This window comes from Lontra canadensis, unplaced genomic scaffold (assembly GCF_010015895.1).
Source record: "Lontra canadensis isolate GAN:19392208 unplaced genomic scaffold, GSC_riverotter_1.0 scaffold69, whole genome shotgun sequence".
Classification (NCBI taxonomy): Eukaryota; Metazoa; Chordata; class Mammalia; order Carnivora; family Mustelidae; genus Lontra; species Lontra canadensis.
This window is the reverse complement of record NW_022631063.1, coordinates 11,522,624-11,546,069: the sequence shown is the minus strand read 5'-3', so window position 1 is coordinate 11,546,069 and position 23,446 is coordinate 11,522,624. Positions and strand designations below refer to the sequence as shown.

The 23,446-nt window shown below is 35.1% G+C and overlaps 2 protein-coding genes across 4 annotated transcripts in view; one reads left to right on the top strand and one right to left on the bottom strand.

Annotated features, from left to right (window-relative positions):
• GPR155 (G protein-coupled receptor 155) overlaps positions 1 to 2,317 on the top strand; it is a 30,636-nt gene extending 28,319 nt beyond the window's left edge. The window contains exon 15 of one of the 2 annotated variants that reach the window (XM_032880487.1): positions 758 to 2,317. In XM_032880487.1, the coding sequence (XP_032736378.1) occupies positions 758 to 1,049 (292 nt within the window). In that variant the 3' untranslated portion in view covers positions 1,050 to 2,317. Of the gene's footprint in view, positions 1 to 704 lie in introns of both variants that reach the window. The other variant, XM_032880488.1, reaches the window with a different exon arrangement.
• A 5,793-nt stretch (positions 2,318 to 8,110) lies between these two features.
• SCRN3 (secernin 3) overlaps positions 8,111 to 23,446 on the bottom strand; it is a 28,325-nt gene continuing 12,989 nt past the window's right edge. For both annotated transcript variants that reach the window (XM_032880485.1, XM_032880486.1), the window contains exons 6-8: positions 14,923 to 15,085; positions 13,776 to 13,956; positions 8,111 to 9,736 (exon numbers count right to left, since the gene is read on the bottom strand). In XM_032880485.1, coding sequence (XP_032736376.1) covers positions 9,566 to 9,736; positions 13,776 to 13,956; positions 14,923 to 15,085 — 515 coding nt within the window. In that variant the 3' untranslated portion in view covers positions 8,111 to 9,565. The remainder of the gene's footprint in view (positions 9,737 to 13,775; positions 13,957 to 14,922; positions 15,086 to 23,446) is intronic.

Genomic DNA, 23,446 nt, shown 5'->3' with positions numbered 1-23,446 from the left:
CCTAATGCATATTTTTTTTTTAAAGATTTTATTTATATATTTGAGAGAGAGAGAGAGATCACAAGCAGGCAGAGAGGCAGGCAGAGAGAGAGGGGGAAGCAGGCTCTCTGCTGAGCAGAGAGCCCGGTGCGGTGCTCGATCCCAGGACCCCGGGATCGTGACCTGAGCCAAATGCAGAGGCTTAACCCACTGAGCCACCCAGGTGCCTCCCTAATGCAATATTTCTTGACGAATGTTATCAGTAAGGTTGTCTTGCAGCAGAAGGCAAGAAGAAAGACTACTTGTGGGCACTGTGATAAACAGAAAATAATGATGTTTGATTTGAGTAGTTTAGTTAAAATGTCACTTCTTAGGAGCTTACAAAAAATATTAATGTTCCTGAGGCAATTAAGTGACCTCTTATACCTAAGAGTATAACTTATGAAATGAACAATATTCAGCTGTCTACAGAATGGATCTGATTGTAAAAGGCCAGGTACTATAAAAAGAATGCTTCTTTGTAGACGCATTTACATTATGTTGTTTTTTTTACATGTTTCTGTTTTCACAAGCATTATTGGCATTTTTTTCTGGTGGATCTTTCTAGGGTCAGGTGAGTTAACAAACCCTTTATATTTAGAATAGTTTCATTCCTGCCACACTTTTAACTATCATGCTGTGTTTCCCTGTCTCCTGTTTTTCCTTGCTTGTCCTCTATCATGCAGTGCTGATACCGGGTTTACAGAACATATGGGTGAAACATTCCTTTGACATACAGGTGTGGTGCAAAGACGTCTGCCGGGACCTTCTGTGGCTGTGACCTGGTGAACTGGCTCATTGAAGTTGGCCTTGCCTCTGACCGCGGTGAAGCTGTGATATATGGAGATAGACTGGTGCAAGGGGGAGTCATCCAACATATCACCAACGAGTATGAATTTCGGGATGAGTACTTGTTTTATAGATTTCTTCAAAAGAGTCCTGAACAGAGTCCCCCTGCTATTAATGCAAACACGCCCCCACCGGAAAGATATAAAGAGATTGAGCATTCATCCCCATCCCCTAGGACCTAAGTTATGAAGGAGACAACCCTGGGCCATATTCTAGCCCCAGATCTGTTTCTTATAAGCTGTGTGACCTTGGGCAAATCACAACCTCTCTGAATCTCAGTTGCCTCATCTGTAAAATTCGGTGAGATGTGTTCCTACCCCATGCGAACATTTTGTGATTTCATGTGTATGGAAAACTCACAGGAAACTAACTTAGGAAAAAGAGAAAACCAAGTCAAAATTTAAAGTTCTGATAGTAAGTATAATAAATACTATAAGCCAGTTATGTCAGCATTTTAAAATATTGCTCCCTGCATCTGTTTGCTATAATTTCAAAGTTGACATCCAATGTACTTGTGCTTTAAATCGCCAAATTTGGCAAGTATACTGCTGGCAGGAAATGGACCTTAAATTATGACAACTTTGCACTTACTGATAGCATCTCCTGAAAAAGAATTTTAATGATTCTGATAAAAGGCCTCCTTATTCTGTTTTTCCCATTTTCTTGACAAATAGCACTCATTAAAACTAGAAGCAATATTTTTTTAAGTTCATTTTTTTCTTGCTTTTGTATCCGAAGTACTAATCTGTGCCACACGAGGCAAATAAGAACCACCATAAATATTATCTTCAAAATCTATCAACAGAAGTGTAATCTTTAACTTTTGTACTAAAGATAATTTCACCAGTTCTGTTTAAATTTTATCAACAAAATTATTTTCATATATCAATTCTGGTGTCTGCACAAAGCATTACAGTGCAGAAGGATAGCCCTATCAATATATTTCCTGTAGTTAAAAAGAAAAAAAACTATATAGTTCAAGTCAAGATTTAAAAACATCCTTTTACATCTAGAATTTAGTCTTTTTAAAGTATCCATGTATAAAAATCTATAAACTTGAAAATTATTCAGTGTTGCCCTCAGATAAGCTTTATCTCCAGAAAATTAAAATGAGATCTATTCACGTGATCTTTGAACCTCTGCTTAATTATTAGGTGTTAGTGCTGGTTTAACTTATTTAAAACATGTTTCAAGTATTTATTTTTCTCATACTTTTAATGTCTCATGTAAAAGCCATTTAGAGAATAATTTATAGATTTAAATCATTGTCCTTTTAATGCAACAAATATGTAATTTAAAAAAAAAAAAAACCTGCATGGAAGCCTGGTGTATTTAATGAGTAAATTACACTTTATTGTGTAGTATTAACCTCTACCAACCTTATGTTATAATTAGGGGATGGGGATGTTTTTTCAGCAGAACTATGTTGCTGCAAGACTTTTTTTTTTTTTTTTTTTTTTTTTTTTTATGACCATATTATAAGTCTCAGAATGCTCAGGAGTAAGCATAAAGTTTCACTGTTATACAAGGAAACTTTTATACTGACAGCAGTACAGATACTAATTCACATGCATGCAGGCAACTCAAACTGGAGAATTTGTTTTGTGAACAAGGCATACTACACATGTTCTATTATTTGCATGAAGGGAATAAGCAGCATCTTTTTCCATGGGAAACACTAAGAGAAAACTCTGGATCTGAATGATCTGAGGTTTCAGAAAAAGGCTTTTTAAGGGATATTTTTAGGATTATGGATATGCTAATTTTATTAAATAAAAATATTTGTAACTTTTACTCTCACTGACAAAGCAAGTTTCTCAATAAAATACCTATTTTAACTTGCATTGCCAACATCTTTTCTTTGAGTAATCTGAAAAATGGAGAAGCCATCATCAAGGTCTTTTCTATAAGTTTTCAATGTTTTTAAGATTTTATTTTTTGAGAGAGAGACAGAAAGAGCACGAGCAAGGGGAGGGGCAGAGGGACAAGGAGACTCCCCACTGAGAGTGAAGCCCTTCATGGGGCTTGACGTGGGGCTCAATCCCAGGACCCTAAGACCATGACCTGAGTCAAAGTCAGATGCTTAACTGACTGAGCCACTCAGGTGCCCCTCAGTGTTTTCTTAAATGGGTCTCCTGAGATTGTTCCATTCTTTGTGACCCTATGCACAGGGATCCGTATGCACAGGGCTTTGCCCAATAATGCACTCAGTAAGCACTTTTTATTAATGAATTAATATGACAGAGTCCTTTTCACATTTCATAATATTTAATATACAGGATCACAGCTGAGAAAATTATCTGATAGAATTTTTATTAAAATCTACCCCTTTTAGGTGCCTGGCTGGCTCTGTTGGTAGAGCATGCAACTCTTGATCTCAGGGTCATGAGTTCGAGCCCTGTGTTGTGTATAGAGACAACTTTAAAAAAAAAAAATATTACCCCTTTTAGGCTAACATTCAATATGGTAAGTTCATTTCTTTGTTCTGATTAATTCCATGACTACCTTTTGTTTAAACTTCAATAGTTTTAGGGGCACCTGGGTGGCTCAGTGGGTTAAAACCTCTGCCTTCGGCTCAGGTCATGATCTCAGGGTCCTGGGATTGAGCCCTACATTGGGCTCTCTGCTCAGCAAGGGGCCTGCTTCCCCCTCTCTTTCTGCCTACTTGTGATCTCTGTCTGTCAAATAAATTAAATCTTAAAAAAAAATGTTTTTTTCAATAGTTTTAGAATAAGGTAGAGTATGCCTGGTATTTTAAGAATGATGATTAATGACATTAAGTTTATAAGAGCAAGAAAAATGTAAAACTATTACTTTACATGTTTGCTATGCAAAACATAGCTCTTAGTTTTTGCCCTTCAATTCTCATATGATGTAAAATATTAAATAACTTTAGACCACTGGTCATAGGTAGTCAAGTGATGTCTGGTGATTGGAAACACAGTTCAGGATCAGAAATGTTATCACCATTCTTCAGGAAAAGGTGAGATGATAAATTTCTATGATTGGAGGGCGCCTGGATGGCTCAGTGGGTTAAAGCTTCTGCCTTTGGCTCAGGTCATGATCCCAGGGTCCTGGGATCAAGCCCCGCATTGGGCTCTCTGCTCAGCAGGTCGCCTGCTTCCCTTCCTCTCTCTCTTCCTGCCTCTCTGCCTACCTATGATCTCTGTCAAATAAATGAATAAAATCTTTAAAAAAAAAACTTTAAAAAATAAAAAATTTTAAAAATTCAAAAAAAATTTCTATGATTGGTATGAGAAAACCCTGAAGTAATTAATTAAAAAGAGAAAACATTCACTCTGTTGAATCTATTTTGGGCAAATTTTATAAGTAGAAAGTAAATTTCCAAAATTTTAGGCTGCATAATTATTTCTAGGACAAAATTTTTGGTTGATCAACAAAACTAAAAGACAATCTACTGAGTGGGAGAAGATATTTGCAAATGACATAACTGAAAAAGGGTTTGTATCCAAAATATATAAAGAACTTATACAACTTGAAACCAAAAAAAGAAATAATTCAATTAAGAAATTGGACACAAGACACAGACATTTCTCCAAAGAAGACATATAGATGGTCAATAGACACATGAAAAGATGCTCGACTTCACTCACCATCAGGGAAATGCAAATCAAAACCACAGTAAGATGTCAGCTCACACCTGTCAGAATGGCTAAAACCAAAAAACCCAAGAAACAAGTGTTGGCAAGATTGGGGAGGAAAAGGAACCCTCATGCATTGTTTGTGGGAATGCAAACTGGGAAAATGCAAACTGAGGAAAACAGTATGGAGGTCCTTCAAAAAATTAAAAATAGAAAAAAATTAAAAATGGAACTACCATTTGGTCCAGGAATTGTACTGAGTATTTACCTAAAAAATACAAAAACACAAATTTGAAAGGATATATGCATCCCTATGTTTAATACAGCATTATTTGCAATAGCTAGCCAAATATCCATCAATAGATGAATGGATAAAGATGAGGCATGTGTGTGTGTGTATATATATATTCATTATATATATATAGAATATATGTATATATTCTATATATATACATTCTTTCTTATGGATGAATTTTTTATATATATGTGTGTGTGTGTATATATATATATATTTATACATACATATGGCATATATATATACACACACATATACACATATGGCAAGATTTCATTCTTTCTTATGGATGAATTTATATATATACACACACACACACACACACACATATATATATAATTCATTCATAAGAAAGAGTGAAATCTTGCCATTTGCAACAACATGGATGGATCTAGAGAATATGATGCTAAGCGAAATAAGTCAGTCATAGTAAGACAAATACCATATGATTTCACTCATATGTGAAATGTAAAAAACAAAACAAAGGGGAAAGAAAAGAAACCAAAAGACAAACTATTAACTATAGAGAACAAACAGATTGGGGCAGAGGGAGTGATGGGTGAAACAGGTGAAAGGTATTAAAACTACACTTATCTTGATAAGCATTGAGTAATAGATGGAGTTGTTGAATCCCTATATTGTATACCTGAAACTAATACAAAACTGTATGTTAATTATACTGGAATTGAAATAAAAATAAAATTTTTGGTTGAAGATTAATATATAAATTGCTATTTTCACCAAAGATCAAACTACCTTATTCTAAAGTACTCAATTTATTAAATTATTCCTTGGGTTTATTACATCATGGTAAATATAAAGCCTATCACTTAAGGGTTAACCAAAAAGAAAAAAACCAAAAGCTTAATTTTAGCTACTAAATTTTTTACTTAAGAAATACATGAAATTTAAGAAAACCTTAAATTTTCTAAACTATACCACAAGGCATTAATTACCCACACAATTACCAAAACCCAAATACCATATCGGATTTAGAGAGTGAAAGTCTCCCAAACGGTTTCTTAATTAATTCACACATCCTTACAATAATCCTTGTATTTAGGGAGTTATTATTCCCATTCTGAATATGGAAAAAGGCAACAAGTTGACCTGTGACTTTACAAAGGTTAACAAGTAGATAGATTGTCTAAGTAATTTGCTCAACTTTACAGAGGACTGTGTAAGTTACTTCCATCAGCACTCAAATGCTCATTTAGCAAATATTTACTGAGCATGTAGCTTGTGCCAACACCATGTTGAATACTGAGCACACAACTGTGGGAACAAAGATGGTTCCGAGCCTCACAAAGCTTCTATATTACTGTGAAAGACAGGTGTTAGACACATAATTACACTTGTGATCAGGATCACATGTGGCTCTGAGAGTGCATAGCAACAGACCTGACCCTGTGGTATGGGGAAGGCTTTCCTGAGGAACACATGTTTCAGCAAAGTTCTAAAGGATGAAAGGAACTACTGACACACATTTCATGAGCACATGAGCACATGAAATGAATGGTGCAAGCAGGGGTTTATAGCCATTGTGAAAGAACTGGGCACATTCAAGGATTTGGAAGAGCAGCATAGGAAGAGCTTTTTAGAAAGGGGAATGCAAATGGATGCAGGCGCTGTGGAAAACAGTATGGAATTTCCTTCGAAAAGTTAAAAATAGAATTACCGTATGATCCAGTAATTCAACAACTGGGTATTTACCCAAAGAAAACAAAAACATTAATTTAAAAAGATATATGCACCCCTCTGTTTATTGCAGCATTACTTACAATAGCCAAAATGTGGAAGCAACCCAAGTGTCCATATATACATGAATGGGTAAAGAAGTTGTGGTATGTATACATACAACGGAATATTATTCAGCCATAAGAAAGAATGAAATCTTGCCATTTGCATCAACATGGATGGACAGACGGTAAAATGCTAAGTGAAATAAGCCAGTGAGAGAAAAACAAATACCATATTTTTTCACTCATATGTAGAATTTAAGAAACAAAACAGATGAACACCAAAAAGAAGAAACAAACAGACTTAAGTACAGAGAACTGGTGGTTGCCAGGAGGGAGGTGGATGGGGAGAATGGGTGAAATCGATAAAGGAGATTACCAAAAAAAAAGAAAAAAACACTGGCAAAACTGTAGTTTAAGATATAGATGGGAAAGATCAGCAGGATCTTTTTGATAGTTGTTAAGGATTGGGACTTATTTCAATGATTCTTTAAAAGAGTTTTAGACTCAATAAGAAAAGAAATAACCTGATTTTAAAAATGAGCAAAAGATCTGAACAGATATGTCACCAAAGAAGATGGCAAATAACCATATAAAAAGATGCTCTGCTTCATATGTCATAAGCAAATTAAAACAATGAGATACTACTCCACACCTATGAGATGGCCAAAATCCAGAACACTGACAGTACCTAATGACAAGGATGTGAAGGAACAGAAACTCTCATTCATTGCTGGTGGAATGCAAAATCGTAGTCACTCTGGAAGATAGTGTGGCAGTTTCTTACAAAACTAAACATACTCTTAGCATACCATCCAGCACTCATGTTGCTGGGTATTTACCCAAATAAACTGAAAACTTATGTGTACACAAAAACCAGCACACAGATGTTTATAGCAGCTTTATTCATAATTGCCAAAACATGGAAGCAACTAAGAAGTCTTTCAATAGTGGGTATCAGCAACCAAGATATCCAGACAATGTAATGTTATTCAGCACTAAAAAGAAATGAGCTCTCAAGCCATAAGAAGACATGGATGGACCTTAAATGCATATTTCTAAGTAAATTAAAGAGCAAATGAGAAAAGGCTACATACTGTATGATTCCAGCTATCTGATATGCTAGAAAGGGCAAAACTATGGAGACAGTCAAAAAGATAAGTAGCTGTCAGGGATTTGGGGAGGGAGAGATGAATAGGTACAGCACAGATGATATTTAGAGGAGTAAATCTACTCTGTCTGATACTATGATCATTAATACACATCATTGTATTCGTCCAAACCCACAGAAGGCACATTGAGTGAACCCAAATGTAGACTATGGATTTGGAGCAATAATGATATGTCCACATAGGTTCATCCGTTATAACAAATGTACTGTTCGAGTGTGGGATGTTGATAGAGTGGGATGTTGGAGGTGGGACAGGGGAACTCTGTATTCTCTGTTCAGTTTTGCTCTAAATCTAAAACTTGCTATAAAAAATATTTTCTTAAAAAGTTTTAGGAGGGCAATTCATAATTAGATTTACGTTCCTTAGAGATCACTCAGGCTGCAGAGACCCGTGTGAAGGAGATAGAGAACAAGAATGGATATAGGAAACAGATGCAGTTGTCCAGGTGAAAGATGGTGCTAGCTGAGTCTAGGGTGGTGTGGGAAGAGAAAGAGAAAATATGTTGGCCCTAGGGAGAGAAATAAGATTTAAGTATGGTCCCTGGATAAATGAAGGGACTGCTTCCCCTTAGTTTCCTCATATATTAAGATAGAGAAAAGAGGTGTAGGGGTTGGCCAGGGGTCTTCATGATTTGGGGAGAACCTAACACTGAACCATATCTAAGGCAAACACAGAATTAACTGAGTGCTTGAGACAAATATCTTTTCATTTGTAATGGCAGCCCTGTATTAGACAAGAGCAACATCAGACGGATTATGGTTGTTATGAAAGAACTTTTTAAAAAAATTTCCTGGGCACTCTTTAGATACAGTGATCTACTACTTTAGTCATAATCCTAATTACAGTGATAGTAACCAATAAATATGATAATACCTAAAATAGATATATGTAGAAACCAATAAATAGTGTTATTTTGAGTTGGATTTTTCTTTTGTTTATATTTGCAATTTTGAGTCTTACGTGGTAATCTCTACGTAACTTTGACAAAGTTTTATAAACTTTGGGTAGATATTACTCATTTATAATGTTCACAATACGCTATACACTATAATGTTCTTAACGTTCATAATACACTAACGATCCTATTCATTGCCACTGTCTCACTCCTGTTGCTGTTTTTAACTGAGTGAACAGAAATAAAATTTGAGAAAGATATGAGACACAGAAATAGTGTCTCCTAAGGTCTTGGTTCCCTTATCCCATTTCCTAATCCCCAGACAAGCTCTTCTAAAAATATTAAAGCCTATAAAGATGCATGGCTGAAAAAATGCTTGATAATTAGAGCTAAAAGCTCACTGGTCAGCCAAGCCTTGAAAAAAAGCATGTTTGAGTTTAATAAAAGCGCATTTGCATAATTAATACACTATAATAAGACAATGTGTAAATTTAGGATATTTTGTTAGAGATGATTAGTATGTGCCTAATGAGAAAAACTCATTACTTGAGAAACAGTATTTTCATTACTAAAGAAAAATCTGCTTTCTGTAAATCAGAAAATTATTTGAGGCCAAACATAACTATAATAAACATAAATGTATGTATTATTTTAATATTTTATGTTTTATGAAGAATTAAATATTTAATTATTATAATTTTTTAAAAGGTATTATGGCTAAAAAAATTAGGCAAATAAATACGTGAAATACCTCCTGGCTATTCCATGATATACATGCCTAATTCCAATGTTATTTTCATTCTCAGTATTTCAGCAAGGCTATATATATGTAGTTCTCATAGGCCATTAATGTAAATGCTATTAAAGAATAATCAGATCTGCTCAAATTAGGTTGTTATCATTTACCAATGATAACATTGTGATAGATGATAGATGATAGATGATAGGTGATAGATTCTGACTTTAAAGAAGATTTTGCTGACTATACATGACCACTAAGGACTAATGTTTGACTTATAAATTCTAATTTCATTTTTTGCACACTGAGGAAAGAGATTAACTATTTTATCCACATCAAGATGCTTGTTTTGAAGAATTGATTCCATCTCTTTGAATAGGTCTTTCTCCAGTTTCTTCATGTTGTCCAACAAGGTTTTGGCTTTTTCCTGAATAATTAAAAATAAAAATAAATAAACACATACACATACAAGTCTAACCAAATTTTAGCTCACCTCTACAGACAAGATTTATTCATTCTGGGTTCTGCTTCTAGTTTGGTTCCCTTCCTCTTATTCTTTAGATATAGAAGGAATGAAATTCCTTGGGAAAAATCATTGTTCTAGATTGAATTAACAGATTAACCCCAATTTACTAGGTATTTTAAATTGAAAATAGATAGAAAAGATAAGAAAATAGTAGAAAAGATAAGAATAGTTGTGTAGGATTAGTCTATAAGCAAGAAACCTAAAAGACAAATAATAGGACAATTGATATTATGAAATTGTGTATGGGGAAGGTTGCTAAAAATTGAGGCTAAGATCTTTATGAAGTTGGAGCTTCTATATTTAATATTATCAGATTAAACAAAGGAAAAAGAACAGCAATATTCAAAGGAAAGAACAACTAAAAGAAAAGACATTTTATCGATAATTCCTCCCTGTGACTTCTCTGTTTCAAGAAGGTGGGTAGGGGAACAGTCATGACTTTTACAGAATGAAGCAATTTTTAAATTATTGATGAATTATCATAACCAGTTATAGAACAGGTACTGAAAGGAAAAGTATGTAAGAAGAAAGTTATTAGAAAATAAGGATAATTTAAAAAATCTGAACAATTATGGGGCAGAACTTCACAAGACAAAGATTCTTAACCTTAATGTGGACTTCAAAATAAAATTGTATTGACTTTTTCTGAAGAAACGCTACATTACATAAGAGTGGGAAAAATGTATTTTGTCTACAAATGGCATTGGAATAATTAGCTCTTGGAAAACAAAGAATAGGATCCCTACTTCATAACATACACAAAAATAAGTTTCACAAAATTAAAGAACTAAATATTTTTTTCAAGCACACATATACATACTGGAAGAAAATACAGAAGTTTTGTTTATTTTGAAGTGAGGCTGGCCTTTTCAAGCATAAAATCAAGATGCCTTAAAGGAAAAGACTAACAAATGTAATTGACTAAACATAAAACAATAAACTGAGATGAAAAATTTGCAATATAACAAAGACTCAAAATTCACATATTTTTGCCTCTTTGAGGCAAAAGACAAAAACAACCAAGAAACCATTGAAAAGTAGGCTAAGGAAAAGAAGAAGCATTTAAGTCATTTAAGAGGAAATACTAATGTCCAATAAACATATGAGAAGATTTCTAACCTCATTAATAATCAAGAAATGTAAATTAAGGGGCACCTGGGTGGCTCAGCTGGTTAAATGGCTGCCTTCAGCTCAGGTCAAGATCTTACTTAGGGCGCTGGGATGGAGCCTCCTGCTCTTGCTTCTCCTTCTTTCCTCACCCCTCCCCACCACTCATGCTGGTGATCTCACGCTCTCTCTCTCTCTCAAATAAAATCTTAAAAAAAATGTAAATTAAAAGTCAGTAGCATTGACTCGAAGACATAAAAGTAGATTAGAACCAGAGAAAGACAAATAACGTAAGATTTCACTTAGATGTGAATCTAAAAACCAAAACAAATGAATAAACAAACAAAAAGCAAAAACAGACCCATAAATACAGAGCAAACAGATTGATGGTTGCCAGAGGAGAGGGGAGTGAGGGGGAGCAAAATGGGTGAAGAGGAGAGGGAAATACAGATGTCCAGTTATGGAATGAATAAGTCATAGGGATAAAAGGCACATAAGGAATATGGTTAATGGTATTGTAATAACATATGGTGACAGACGGCAGCTACACTTGGGGTGAGCATAGTATAATGTACAGAATGTCCAATCACTATACTGTACACCTGAAACTAATGTTAACATTGTATGTCAACTATACTTAAATTAAAAAAAAATAGACTAGAACCCAGTTCTTTGACACTTCTTCCCTTAAATTCTATTCTTTCCACTGCTTTCTTTTGTCAATCTAACATTTAATGTCTATTAAAGCCTAAAATAGTAACAACAGCTTTTAAATTTTAATTTCAGTATTGCTCAGAAAACTGTCAATCAGCAATTTAATGAAACAAAAATTTAATAATAAGTCTACAAAATCAACCTTCCAGACGCAATATTAAGGGGGAAAGGAAGCTGACAACTCTTGAGAACTATAGTAAGCAATTAGTGCAGTGTGGAGGCTGCTCAGGGAGGAACAAGGGAAAATCCCCCCAGAGCCGACAGTCTTGAAACACATCACTGAAGAACTTGAGCAAGAAGAGCCAAAGGGCTCATCATTCTTCACAGGGCTGTGCTGAGTCTGGAGGGTAAGCCAAGCCCACACAGTGTACGGCAGTGTATGGCCAGTGGACTGCGCGGTCATCAGCACATGTGATGGGCTTCTAAGACAAACTGCTTGCTTCTCACTCCATGCCACCAGGCTACAAAAAGTGTTTATGCTCTAAGTTTTTGTTTTTTGTTTAAAGATTTATTTGAAGGAGGGGAGGAGCAGAGGGAGAAGAAGAGAGACTCTTAAGCAGACCCCTTGCTGAGCATGGGGCCCACACATGGCCGATGCTGGGCTCCATGTCGGGCTTAATCTAATGACCCTGAGATCACGACCTGAGCTGAAACCAAGAGTCACATGCTGAACTGACTGTATCACCCAGGCGTCCCCAGAATCAAAGTTTTAAGTGAAAGCAAAGTAGCCCAAAATAAATTAAGAATAGTGTCAAGAATTCACAGCAAATAGAAGGTCTGGACAGAACTCTCTGCTTTTAAGTGTAAGCAAAGCAGGTGGGGGAATGGCAACTGTGCCAACATACACAGACAAAAGCAAGTAAATAATTACCTGAAGGACAATTAATTTAATTAATATTACATAGAAAGAATGTATATGTATATACATACATGTATATATATATAGTATATGTATATGTATATACTTTGTATATACATATAAAGTTTATGTATATACTTTGATGGATTAAAAGAAATTATAGGCGATAGAAATCAGGAGCTTGTATAAACAGGTGAGAAAAGGTATAAGATGGCCAATCTTTTCCTTCACTGAAGGAAATGAGTTGATGGTTCTGTAAAAAAAAAAACTTTGGGTAGCCCTTCTATTTCCTTCTTAGTCTATTTTTTAATCTCTGGGGTAGAGAGGGAAGAGGGCAAGAGGGCAGAAGTATGGATATTATAAAATTGTCAATCTATGTGTGTATCTATCTGTCCCCCCCAAAATATATCTGCTTATTTCTAGAGATGAGATTTTAGATAAGTTAATCTTCTATAATGCTTACATTTAAAAATCACAAGCATTTATCACTTTTTTAAAACTCCAACTCGTTATTTTAAGTCTAAGAGGTATTAAGCACCTTCCATTAAAATTAATGGAAGTTGCTTAACCAACTGAGCCACCCAGGCACCCACCCCTCTAAGTCTGGGTGCCTGGGTGGCTCAGTTGGTTAAGCGCCTGCCTTTGGCTCAGGTCATAATCCTGGAGTCCCAGGAACGAGTCTCATATCAGGCTCCCTGCTAAGCAGGCTTCTCCCTATGACCCCCCCCCATGCTTTCTCTCTCTCTCTCTCTCATTCTCTCTCAAATAAAATCTTTTTAAAAATTAATCTAAGGCTATATTATTATGAACATTATGTAAGAGACAGTGTTAACTGCCTTCCAGTAGCTTTGTCATTTTTGGTGTGAGATATAAACGAAGTAAGCCGCTTAAACTACCCAAGTCTCAGATTCCTTATCAGTAAAATGGATATAATAATAGTAGCTACTCACAAAGAATGTGAAGATTAAATAAAATATTCTGCGTAATGGTACCATGATGCTGGTGGATAGTAAGTGCTCAGTAAATGTGAGGTACTGTTACTACATTTAATACATTAACTTTCCCTAAAAGATTCACAATGCATTCTTAACCACTATTTTTAACCTTCGGTTACAGCTCTATAATCTAAACATCTAAACGATTTTTAAACCTATTTTTAGATGAAGGAAGGAAAGAAAGCTGAAATTCCAAAGTTCAAAATGTGGATTGAATCATACTTGAAACTATTCTTAATGACAAAACAATATAATTTAATCATACCTCCTTTTTATCAATTACTTTCAGTGCCTGTTGATGTTTTTGGTAGAGTGGGTGTCTTCTGTCAGGCTTAAACTGAAAACGTGGCTTCTTTTTAACTGGATCTTCATGTCCAAATGTTGGTGAACTCGTATCCAAGAGTTGTGGAATATTTGGTACAAATATGAAAGGCTTAAAAATGGATCTAGAAGAAAAAGTCTTCATTAAATTGGCTTGTGGGGATATAAAAATATTTAGCATCATTCTAAATCTTTTAAGATTCCCTCTAGTTTCTATTAATTTCTTACATATTAGTTGTTCCTGTCATACTAGTTATACCCATGTCTGTCTGTCTTGGTACACTGGGCTCTTCTTTGGGGCTGGGGAGCACACTTTTTTTAGCCCTGTATTCTCACGAACCTAACAAAGGGGCTGGCACAGAAACAGTCCCAAGTGAAATTATAGTTCATCATTTTCTACTGCAAACTCCACAGCTGAAGGGTAAGGACAATCCTCAGTGTTACAGATTGAGGATTAGGATTTGGAAAGAAAAAGAGCAGCAGTATTAATAAGGAATTCATGAGTCTCATCCGATATTCTTGAAAATATCTTTACTAACACAAAAGACCATAACAGGAGATAGTGTCTATAAGATCATTTCTAAATGTAGTGCACATTAAGTTCTATGAGAGACACTAATGACTAGTCTGTACAAATCCTATTTGAGATATAACTTCAACTACTGATGGTTTAAATTTTATATGCATGTATTTTCTAGATATGAGTAGAGAAGTAACCACCTAAATGTGGCACAACTACATCATTTAATCTTTTTACTGTTTTTAATCATCTAATACTGTAATATTGAATCTGCAAAAGAAAACCATCTACTTTACTTTTCTTGACAATTTTAAGTATATGTGGGGGAAGAGAGTAGGGATAACTGCATACAAGAATCCATTAACATATTGTAATATTGTACGATAAAAATGAAAATAGCTATGGTGGTTATGTACATGTGGAAATGGAAGACTACAACCTGAACAGAAAATGCATACAAAAATTATTGTCATATTTGTGTAAGAAAAATTTAGCCTGGCAAAATCACCAAAGACTAGTGACTACCCTACTCCCTGACCACTTGCTGGTTTATAATATTTTATGACTTTACCTCTCAGGATCGGGAGTCCCTGTGAAGAAGTGAATGCAAGGAAGGCTGGAGTCTTGAGGTAAAATAGAAACCATGCTTGCAGTGGTCAGGAATTCTCCCTCCATATTAATGCCACTTGGTTTATCTCGGAGAATGTCCATCATTGTTTCAAAAGTTATATTTCCTAGGGAAATCATTTTTAAAAATCATCAAATACATATGAATTTGTAGACTGATATACTATAAATATGAACTGCTTTCTCTATTGATAGTATATAACATGAGATAATGATCTAGGTATAAATTAGATATTAACTACAAACAAACCTTGTATCATAACTATTAGATTAGTCTCATTCTGCTGTTGTTAGGAAGATTTTTTAGAAAATAAAATACAAAGTCTCAAAACCACTTTTGGTATTTTGAGATTTGGTAAAATCGTAACTTCCTAAGAAGGAATAAAAAATGCAAAATACGCTCAGTCTTGTCCTTGATAAAAAATTTTTAAGGTGTATTTAGTTAGCAATGCAGTATCAGTAACTACTATCTGAGTCTATCCATTCTGGGAATCAAATATTAAGAGAATATTGTGCTTGGTTTCCAAAATTATACAAGATGTTCTTTATAAAATAACCTACTACTTTTCCTTTAATAATTTCTGTACCTGACATTAATAACATGTGAATTTTAACCAGAGTGGGAATGAACGAGACAAAACGTATTATTGGTTAATGGAATCTTTATGAACATAATTCTGCTGGGCTACTTAAAAAACTTAAATGCCATTGTGTGTAATGAAAATAGATGGTATTATATTTTGTTTTCTGTTTTGATATGTGAAGTTTGATATTTTATTTTAGAAAAATAGAAAAACATCTATTTTATCTCTTCAGCAAACACATGACCATTGTTACAGAGAGTCTCAGAATTCCATATTTGCAAGGCATTTCCACAAGAAAGTTTAAAAAGCCAATCATGCCTTCAGACAGCTCTGCTCCTTGCTGTACATTTCTATAGTCAAAGATGTGGTTCAGGATATAACTATCTCATGACAAGATGAATAATCTTATCCCTACACAATGCAGTCCTCCAAAAGTAGCCCAAATACCTTCTTCTAACATGTCATAATTCTCTTCCCAAAAATTTGACTCTGAATTCCTCATGAATCAAATGAAAACTCCTTCAAATAAAAACTTATCATTAAGCTTAATTGAAATAAGCTTTTCCTTTCCTGTAAGCATTCCTGATCTTTTCTATATTTTGGTCCTATCTCTGCCATTAGATTATAAAGTCTCTAAAGAATCTATATTCTATATTTTGGTCCTATCTCTGCCATTAGATTATAAATTCTCTAAAGACAAGAAGGGATTATTCTCTCTTTAGTTCTCATTCATTCAACACATACTAACTGAGCATCTACTAAATGCCACACACTGTCCCAGGAAATAGAGAGACAGAGACCGGCAGATACTGATGTACTTTGGCATAGATATGTAGCTCTATGAATGTAAGTAGTGAAAGTCCCCTGGTCCAATTTCAGTTAGGGTGACCACAGTTAATTCAAAAAAAGATCTTCCCTGAAGAGTTTCAGAATAGGTTTAAAAGCCTTTCTCTGATAAATATAAGAAATTTTCATTATCAAAAGAAAATGGCACTAGAAAATAGCCTTTTAAAGCAGCACATTTAAAATGAAAATCAAAATTTCTTGGTAAATAGTAGAGGAAAGGATTGATTGGGTCTTTAAAAGGAAAATAATATTTCAAAAATAAATTTACATAAGCTTATTGTTAACAAAATTTAGGTTAGAATTTTAATATGTCAATTCTTAAAACAATGAATAAATCCAATATAATTTTTCCAACAAGAGTGGTAAGAGAATGTTACTTTAACTACTACAACATGATCATAAAAATAATTTTTTAAAATTACTTATTTGAGAAAGTGAGAGCATGAGAGGCGGAGCAGTGGGAAAGGGAGAAGCAGACTCCCCACCGAGCAGGGAGTCTAACTCGGGACTTGACCCCAGGACCTTGAGAGCATGACCTGAGACAAAGGCAGATGGTTAACTGACTGAGCCACCTCCCCCCAGGCCAAAACATACTAATTTAAGTCTGTGTCTGATAAAGCTAGTTTGTGGATGCCAGTCGGTCACTTTCTACTGTCTGCTTTCTCTTGGTTTTCAGTCACTTAGTCTTATTCCTTGGCATGTCTGATAATTTTTTATTGAATGTTGGATACCATGGATGAAAGTTTGTAGAAACTCTTCATGATGTTTTTCCTCAACAGAGGATTTAATTTTCTTCTGGCAAACAGAATATAAGTAGATTACCTATTGATCCAGTTGAGACTGGTCTATTCCCTATTGTAGCTTTTCTGGGGTCTCAAATGAAAGCCTGGGGTGTTCCCCAGGCCTCTTTCTGCTTGACGATTAGATCTAAGTTTTGTCCCTAAGGCGGTGTGAGATTCCCAAATCTCTACTTAGCTTTTTAGGCTCTTAGGAATTACTTCTGTCTTGATTTCTCAATGTCTCATCCTACATTTGTGCTTCTGAGAAGTCAAAAACTGCTTTAAGGAGAAATTGTGACATAGAAGGTCAGGTACTTCTCAAAGTGTAGCTAATCTTTTCTCAATCTCTTAGATCTAGGCTCTCATGTCTTAACTGTTTTGGGTGCTCACCTATACCTTCAAACAGTGGCTTTTATTCCTCTGGCTTTTATAGTTATTCTTGGGGGGAGGTTAGTTGATAACCAGAAGCAGAAGTCCAGCTCAGTGCTTTTAACCACTCCACTACTGAGCCTCCCATCAATCCCTTTTTACCCTCAAGTAGTATCAATTTTTCAGTAATAGTAATGAACATGATAGACTATTGATAGATACTGTAAAAAGTACAGTTAAAAAAACATACGACATATAGTTCCTGCCATCAGATATTTTCAGATACTTTATACTGGCAATGTTTGATTAGTGCATTAAAATTAGTTCTAAAGAGGGGCGCCTGGGTGGCTCAGTGGGTTAAAGCCTCTGCCTTCGGCTCAGGTCATGATCTCAGGGTCCTGGGATCGAGCCCCGCATCGGGCTCTCTGCTCAGCAGGGAGCTTGCTTCCTCCTCTCTCTGCCTGCCTCTCTGCCTACTTGTGATCTCTCTCTCTCTGTCAAATAAATAAAATTTTAAAAAAAATTAGTTCTAAAGAAACAACTTTCATTTAACACAGTTGGTTGACCACAGGTATGTTTCCTCTCTCCTAATACCCTACTACAATGAGGTAAAGGAATAAGAAAATGAAATAACTCAAAAAGACAAAGCATAAAAAGCAAGAATTCCCCCCACCCTTTCCCATGATATATGGGAATAATTAAAAGAAAAAGGCTTACAGCAAGTCTATACTCAAAATGTGATTCTGTGACATTTCAAATTAAAATAAAATTGACTTATAAAATAATCTAATGTTACACCCTCAATCATATACGTTACCAACTGTTTCATGTTAATAGCAAATTTTCCATTTCTCCTTAGGATAGTTATGACTTCAAATTCAAGAAAGATAATTTATAGATAACTTGTTATAAGAACAAATCTTTCATTCATTTTGAGAAAATGCAGGAAGAAAAAAAGAGAGTGTATCTGAAAACAGCCCTTAACATTAAAACTAAACAATAAAGCAAAAGCCTACCATCCACACCTATCTATCAGACACATAGCTTCTGCACCTAGTGAGATTTTAAAATGATTCAAATCTAAATTCGTGTAAGTGGTAAGTTTTAATGAAAACAGTGTCAGAACCATAACACTGCGATAATACAGGTATTATGAAAATGTTTTCTGTATTCAAAACCTACAATTCTCAAAATAAAGGGAGGATTTACATGATCACTTGAGAAGGACAGCTGTAAGTAATCCACTAGCAAGCATTGAATAAGTATTGAGACTGCAGTAGCAGGGTTCAGTAAAATGAATGCAAAACACAGGGTGCAATTTCACCGCAATTTAAACTAGTTATTTAAAATACATGAGTGAATATAGATACAATTTGGATATACATGCAACACAGTTAATAGCTATCAGGTAGCTGGAAAGGAGAAAGGTAGGCTCTTCCATCTAGAAAAATCATAGGAAAAATTAACTATAATGTACTACTAGACAATTTTCTATGAAAGTATTGGAAAGACATTTATTCTTTTGGCAAAGCACAGAAAGCTGGATGAACTGTACTTTATATTTGGGGAGAAAAACAAGTTTCATGTCAGATGCAACTCTTGCTATAATCATGTATGCATTTTAAATCTATATATAATCCAGCTATTTTGTAGTTAAACATAACAATTTTTAGGATGCAGTGGCTAATTAATCTATAATTACCTCTATTTTTTCTTTCTTTTGTCCAATTACCCTGAGCCCTAGGATTCTTGATATTTTCCTCTCGACCTTAATTACATGTTGTTGTTCTTCATTTTTTAAGGACTACTTCCTAATTTATGTCCTGAGCCTCTAAGTTTATTGCCAGAAAAAAGTACACAACAGCTATCTTTGTTAAATTATCTGTAAGTTACAATTTAATTTAATTCAACTAATAATCCTTTGTTAATTAAAAAACACATATTAGGGGCGCCTGGGTGGCTCAGTGGGTTAAAGCCTCTGCCTTCGGCTCAGGTCATGATCCCAGGATCCTAGGATCAAGCCTCGCATCGGGCTCTCTGCTCCACAGGGAGCCTGCTTCCTCCTCTCTCTCTGCCTGCCTCTCTGCCTGCTTGTGATCTGTCTGTCAAATAAATAAATAAAATCTTTAAAAAAAAAATACATATTAAACACATGCAAGACACTGAACTAGGTACTGAGAGAAATATAAGCTCAAGTAAGAGAGTCCATTTTTTTTTTTCAGTTTCATAGAGGAGATAAATGAAGAGCACAATTTCCTCATTTGTAAAATGAAGATAATACCTACTTCACATAGTTCCTTAGAGAAGATAATGCAATCACTTAGCACAATGTCCAGCCTCTGATAGCTTTTAATAAATGGGAATAGGTACTGGTGCAACTACTACTCAGTCTCTACTTTCACAATAAGCCTAAAATTCCTTAGAATAACACATTTTAGCATTTTCTACATACCCACCCACATGGGGTAAAAAAGGTAGTTTAAATAACCTATTTATAAAATGACAAACTAACATTAAGAAACCTTATTTTAAAAAAAACCTTTCAAATGATAAGACATTCTTCTGGAAAGCAAAATATAAAATACTAAATATTTAGAAAACAATGACATTAAGGCGTTCTAAAACCATTGTCACAAACTTTTTTCTGTCATACCAAATAACTAACAGATTGCTAATTGTTTAATGAATACCTAAAAAGCAAATATCAATCATTGCTCTGTCTCCAAATAGTTTCTTTCTGATTGGTTTACAGAACCATTCCATCCCTCAGGTGAAGGAGAATATATTAGTCACATATTTTGAAATATTAATGGAATGACCCATTTAGTAGTTAACTGCCACTCAATAATCTAAATAGAAGGTACTTTTCTGGAGCTATCTGGAAGCAAAGGGACAAAGATACACTAAAAGTTTTTTAACAGTTAGTAGTAACCAAATATAAAAATAGGAAAAGATATATTAATAAATGGACAATTTAAAAATTATAACTTTTGGGGACACCTGGGTGGTTCAGTTAAGCATCTGCCTTTGGTTCAGGGTCCTGGGATGGAGTCCCACATGGGGCTCCCTGCTCAGTGGGGAGCCTGCTTCTCCCTCTGACTGCTGCTCCCTCTGCTTTTATGCTCCCTCTCTCTAATAAATAAGTAAATAAATAAATAAAATTTTAAAAAATAAAAATTACAATTTTTCAACAAACATAAGAATATAAGGATACATAAGAATATGTCTAATCTCACTGGTAAGAGATTTCTATTTTAAAATAATAACATGGGGCGCCTGTGGGTTAAAGCCTCTGCCTTCAGCTCAGGTCATGATCCCAGGGTCCTAGGATCGAGCCCCACATCGGGCTCTCTGCTCTGCAGGGAGCCTGCTTCCTCCTCTCTTTCTCTCTGCCTGCCTCTCTGCCTACTTGTGATCTCTGTCTGTCAAATAAATGAATAAAAATCTTAAAAAAAAATAATAACATGCCATTTCTACTACATGATTTTTTTTTAGATTTTTTTTTTTTTTAGATTTTATTTATTTATTTGACAGAGATCACAAGTAAGCAGAGAGGCAGGCGGGTGGGTGGGGGGGGAAGCAGACTCCCCACTGAGCAGAGAGCCAGATGCAGGGCTCGATCCCAGGACCCTGAGACCATGACCTGAGCCAAAGGCAGAGGCTTTAACCCAGTGAGCCACCCAGGTGCCCCTCTGCTACAAAATTTTATCAAGGTTGAACAAAAATAATATCCTATATTGATAAATATATTAAAATGGCACTCAAATATTGCTGATGGCAATTTAAATTGATGCAACTTTTCTGGTGGTCATTTTGGTAGTGTCTCAAAAGCCTTAAAACACACGTATATGCTTTGAACCTACATCCATCCTACTTCTAGAAACATATTCTAAGAAAATAGTCAAGGATGGGAACCTAAATAAGCTATAAGCATATTATATAATTTTCAATAATGAAAAAATTAAAGGCCTAAATAATGAGAAATTTGTTAACTAAATTAATTAATCCTTACTATATGATGATTAAAATAGAACCACATGGAAATAAGATATCAAAATAATAGAAAACTGTGCAACTGTTAAAAATATGACAAAACTGGGATGCCTGGGTGGCTCAGTTGGTTAAGCAGCTGCCTTCGGCTCAGGTCATGATCCCAGCGTCCTGGGATCAAGTCCCACATCGGGCTCCTTGCTCAGCAGGGAGCCTGCTTCTCCCTCTGCCTCTGCCTGCCACTCTGTCTGCCTGTGCTCACTCTCTCTGACAAATAAATAAATAAAATCTTAAAAAAAAAATATATGACAAAACTGGGGCACCTGGGTGGCTCAGTGGGTTAAGCCTCTGCCTTTGGCTCAGGTCATGATCTCAGGGTCCTGAGATCCAGCCCCATACGGGGCTCTCTGCTCAGCAGGGAGCCTGCTTCTCCCCTCTCTCTGCCTGCCTCTCTGCCTACTTGTGATCTCTTTCTCTCTGTCAAATAAATAAATAAAATCTTTTTTAAAAAATGACAAAATTAGGAATATATCAAAATAGAATTATCTACATTGTATATTACTAACTAAAGAAAAGTTATATGCAGAACAATGTGTATGACATACTACCATTTCTGTAAAAAAAAGAAAAAAATTACATATACATATTTGTTTCATTAAGCATATATTATGTCTAGAAGAATATATAAGAGATTGCCTAGGGAAAAAAGAAATTAGGGAGAGGATCCTATCTAAGAACAGGATATGTATACATCCTGTGTACCTGTGGACTTTGAATCATGTGAATATATTTCTATAAATATAATAATGTCAAAGAATATTAAGGGACATAGGAAGGAGTTCTGCTTTCTAATTAAGCCAAATAAGCTCCTATCAGACCAACCCTCCCTTAAATAACTATAAACTTGGGACAAAATACAGACTACCTGAAGCAGTGAACAAAAGCAGGAAAATTCTGGAAGGAGACATTTGGAAGATGGGATGAAGTACAGGATAAATTTACTGGTTTTGTTTTGGATTTAGCCCAAGGGAAGGCCTTAGTCAATGCTGTGCAATATTGTGCAAGTATTTACAGAAAACATTGAGCTTTCTGGCCTGAAGAACTAGAAGTCAACCACCAGTACTAGAAACTGAAGGAGGACTCTCATAAAAGACAGAGTTAGAGAGAAAAACCCCCAAATTCTGTGAAAAACCAAACCAAAACAACAACAACAACAAAAAAAAAACCCTGACCAAATTTCCATCTGTTTTGTGAATCAGCATGTGTGGCCCACTGCAAGCAGCATAGCGAAAGATAAAAGAACTGAGCTGAAATTTGAGCTGCCCACCAGAAGAGTTTGCAGGTTGAGTGTAATCAGTGGAATCGTCTAGCAGACAGCTGTCAAGAGTTATTCCTTTTTAGGTGAGTTGTGGTGGCTTGTGGCTTTCAAGGAACTAGTTCATTTCCTCAAAGTTTGTGGTATTATCCTCCTAATGCTGGTGGGGTAGATAACGATATTTCTTTACCTGACATATAACTTGTGTTGTCTTCCTTTTTTTCTTTGTCAAACTGTCTAGGGTGGATCAATTTTATTGATCTTTTCGAAGAACCAGGTTTCAGTTTGATCAATTTTCTCCATTGCTTTATTTTCAATTTTATTGATTTCTGCTCTTATCTTTATTATTTCCATCCTTTTCCTTGACTGGGATTTTTGTTTGTTTTTGGCTGGCTTGTTTTGTTTTGTTTCGTTTCTGGAGGTGAAAGTTTAGGTTTATATTGTTGAGTTGAGAACTTTCTTATTATCAACTATAATCATTAAATGCTATAAATTTCCCTGTAAGCATTACCTTTGCTTCATCCCACAAATTTTGGTATATTCATTTTCACTTCATTCCCCTCAAAAGCTTTTTATTTTTCCCCT